Consider the following 3,443-nt stretch of genomic DNA (forward strand, 5'->3'; position numbering starts at 1 on the left):
TAGAAACAAAATTGTAAAGTGTGGAAGTTGGGTTGAGCTGAGTTAAAATGGATAATATACAACATGTTAGGTCGAATTGTTACAGTTACAATACTCGACCTATGAATACCCACTACTATCCTTACCCATCTCTCTAACTAAATTGAATGATAAGGGAGTTCACTAAGAGTTTAGGGTTTTTCCTTCACTTTAAGAAAACAAAAAAAGTTTTAGCTGTTTCTCTCAATCAATTTTGATGTTTTGCAGCTCCTAATTAGTAACCAGGCTAAACTGAGTTGAGTCATTTAAGATGTCGGATCGGCCAGAACTATAAGTCTGAGTTTTTTTCATTATGATTAGAAGCTCGTAAATACCCTTATTCTTTTATATATTTACTCTGTTGGTAATTAATTACTTCAATTATTAATTATCAAGTTAAAAAAGAAACTAAACATGGATTGTTAGCGGTCCTTTTTTCCTTTGTCATCGAAAATTTTATACAATACATTGTCAATCAATATTACTTCTTTTTAATTTTATTTTTTTGGAAATATTTTATATTCTAGAATTTGTTTTGTTTTGCATCCTCCAATATTAAATTAAATGTCAATACTATAAAATAAAATTTTAAACTATAGTATAAAAAAATTAAAATTAAAAAAAAAACATTGATGCCTCAAGAGCATAGTGATGCCCAAAATATGTTCAGAAACAAAATACATGAATTAAAAAAAGGTAGTTTTTTAAATTAAAAAGATACATTTTTACTCTTTAATTAAAATCATTAGAATTTTTTTAATACTATTTTCAATTAAAATTATTTCTTATTCAATAAATTATGTTGTTAATATAAAAGACATGTTATTGTCAAAAATAAAAAACATTATATAAGATAAGAAAATTTTGACTTAAAAATATATTTTTTCTCTATAATATTATTCACTTCTTTTCTTTTGAATATCTATTTTAATTATGATATAATTAAATAAATAAAAAATATTTTAAAAAGTACTCACAATAGCACTGGCACTATAGCTATTTACTATTATATTTACAAAATGCAGTAATATACATTAATTAAAACTAGCTTTCTTGTATTGTCTGTATCTATTTAATTTATTGGTTCAACCCTATATATTGGGTTGATGATTCAAAGAATGTTATATTTTTTTTTTTAATTTTTTGAGTTAAAATCTTATAGTTTGTTTTTAATATAAATGCAGAGAATGTGTCTCAAAATCGCTAACAATATATCTAGTAATGGTTAACACGCAAGTTAATCTGAAGATATCCTTATAAAAAAAAAAGAGACACGGGCTCAATTCTAGGACTGAAGCATGGGATGAACTCCAGGCATTTAGGCTAGTCTTGTAATAGATGGCCATGCTTTTGTTGTTCTTGTAATTGTAAGAGAGCAACGCTTGCGCCGGTGGACTTGGGCAGAATGCAGATAATGCAGATACCCTCAGCACGGCTGATAAATGATGTTACTCTTGCTTTGCATCTTATTACTACCACTACCAACGATTTGTCCGGTTTATTATATATAAAAACAATAATTTTTAATAATTATTCGAATTAAGTTACAACATACGAGGTGTTTTCAGAAAGTCTAGTTAGTTAGTACTATGGTTTCATGATCCTAAAATGTATGTTTCAAGGGAATAACTAGATTTTGATTATTCATGCCTCAAGAGAAGATTGATTAATTGATGATTGAATATTCATAAAAATGTGCTATCCCCCATCATGAAAAGATCTAAAATTAATCAATAAAAAACATATATAAAATCATACTAATTTAAAAAAAAAATCCCACGTTCAAACAGACAGAGATATCTGACCAGACCACAGACCTGAAAGAAACCTCAAACCCACCAAAATAACAATGCTTACTGGTAAATACTAATTAACTATTGAATTAGTAGAAGACATATGAAGCAACGTAGGACATTGCAAGTTGAGATGACAGCGCTTTAAAGACACCGGAAGATAACACTGGTGCAGAAGGTGAAGCAGAAGATTTTTCGCCACCAGAATTAGTTTCTTGGTCACTTGAAATAACCTTGATGATCATCCTCTGTCCCCTCTCACAGTGTCCAGAAACCCCACTTATGAAGTAGAAATACCCTGAATGGTTAAGATGGTAAACAGTGTTGCCGGTGTTGGAGAAGAAGTTGGGGTGACTGGAGTTGCACTTCTTGTAATCCTCTACACTGACCTCCATGACGGAGTCCTTCCTGTACTTGAAACCTGCACAAGAAATGGTGATGAACACCAAGGAAATTAAAGGAAAAGGTAAATTTCATTTCATTTCTTTGTGTGTGAACTTACGAATTGTATCATCAACTTGGAATCGGTTCTCTGAGGCCCAGTCATTGTAGATTCTGGTATCATTGGCAGGAGGGACAACCCAACCTTCGTTAGCACCAATTTCGTATTCAAAGGAAGAGACCGACAAGTACTGAAGAGAAGAGAGAATGGTCATCAACAACAGCGACATTTGCTTGGTAGAACTCATGGCGTGTAACAGGAAGCCAATTGCTACAGAAACTATCTTGCTGTGAACTGAAACTATAGGAAAATGAATATACTGAACAGAAAGGAGAACTTAGTGGTTTATATGTGAATGTGTCTTGGGAGTTGCGCTTGAGCTCTAGTAATGGGATTCGTGGGGATGGTAGAGATGGGCAAGAATTAGTTACTAAAGATGGAGATTGAGGTAGTGGGAGGTTAACTGTTTAGAAATGTATACTTGACGTGGTCAGCTCGTCTAATCCATACATCAGAGTCAGCTTTTTCGGTTAAAATCATGAAAAAAATCCATATATATTTTAATTCCGATAGAAATTTATTATGAGGATTGTTATTTTGTTAATGTCCTAATTTTCAATGAAACCTATAGTTAGCAAGTTTTTCATCGGGGATTATCATTCAGCCAGTAATTCCAATACCGATGGAATACCAAAACAAAAAAATTACTGTTTATTTTCAGCCGGCAAGTCCATCGAAATTTAATTTCCGATGGAATTTATAGTTGCCGATTCCATTAAAAATACCGAAGCCTTATGTAATTTAATTTTCAACGAAATGGGTGCAAAATTACAGTAAGAAATGCTGATCGAATGGACTACTTCATCGCCAATTCGGTCATTGCTTTCACTAATTTTTTTAGTTGTTATAATCTTTATGCCAACCTAATATTTTACATAATTTTAGTTTTGTTACACAATAAAATATCAAATTTAAATCAATTCAACATCTTTTAATTAGAATCATCCTTCATTATCATAACCAATATTATCTTTTTCATTAAAATTCAACATCGGTTTCATCATCATCATCTACTTTTCAATATTCATTGGTATTCAATATTACATTTAATTCATCAACATAAATATTCTTAGTAACATGAAAATTTAAATTTTCTAACTTAATACATAAAGCAACTCAACATAGATTAA

At 30.7% G+C, this 3,443-nt stretch overlaps 1 protein-coding gene across 1 annotated transcript; it reads right to left on the bottom strand.

Moving 5' to 3' along the window:
- Positions 1–1,831: 1,831 nt before the first annotated feature.
- On the bottom strand, positions 1,832–2,752 carry LOC105140201 (mavicyanin). The gene is made up of 2 exons (XM_011046938.1): positions 2,314–2,752; positions 1,832–2,232 (listed from the first exon to the last, which is right to left on the bottom strand). Exons 1-2 carry the CDS (start codon positions 2,498–2,500, stop codon positions 1,901–1,903), a joined length of 519 nt encoding a protein of 172 aa, XP_011045240.1. The 5' UTR covers positions 2,501–2,752; the 3' UTR covers positions 1,832–1,900.
- Between the last annotated feature and the right edge of the window lie 691 nt (positions 2,753–3,443).

The sequence above is a fragment of the Populus euphratica genome, unplaced genomic scaffold (genome assembly GCF_000495115.2).
Source record: "Populus euphratica unplaced genomic scaffold, PopEup_1.0 scaffold256.1, whole genome shotgun sequence".
In the NCBI taxonomy this organism is placed as follows: Eukaryota; Viridiplantae; Streptophyta; class Magnoliopsida; order Malpighiales; family Salicaceae; genus Populus; species Populus euphratica.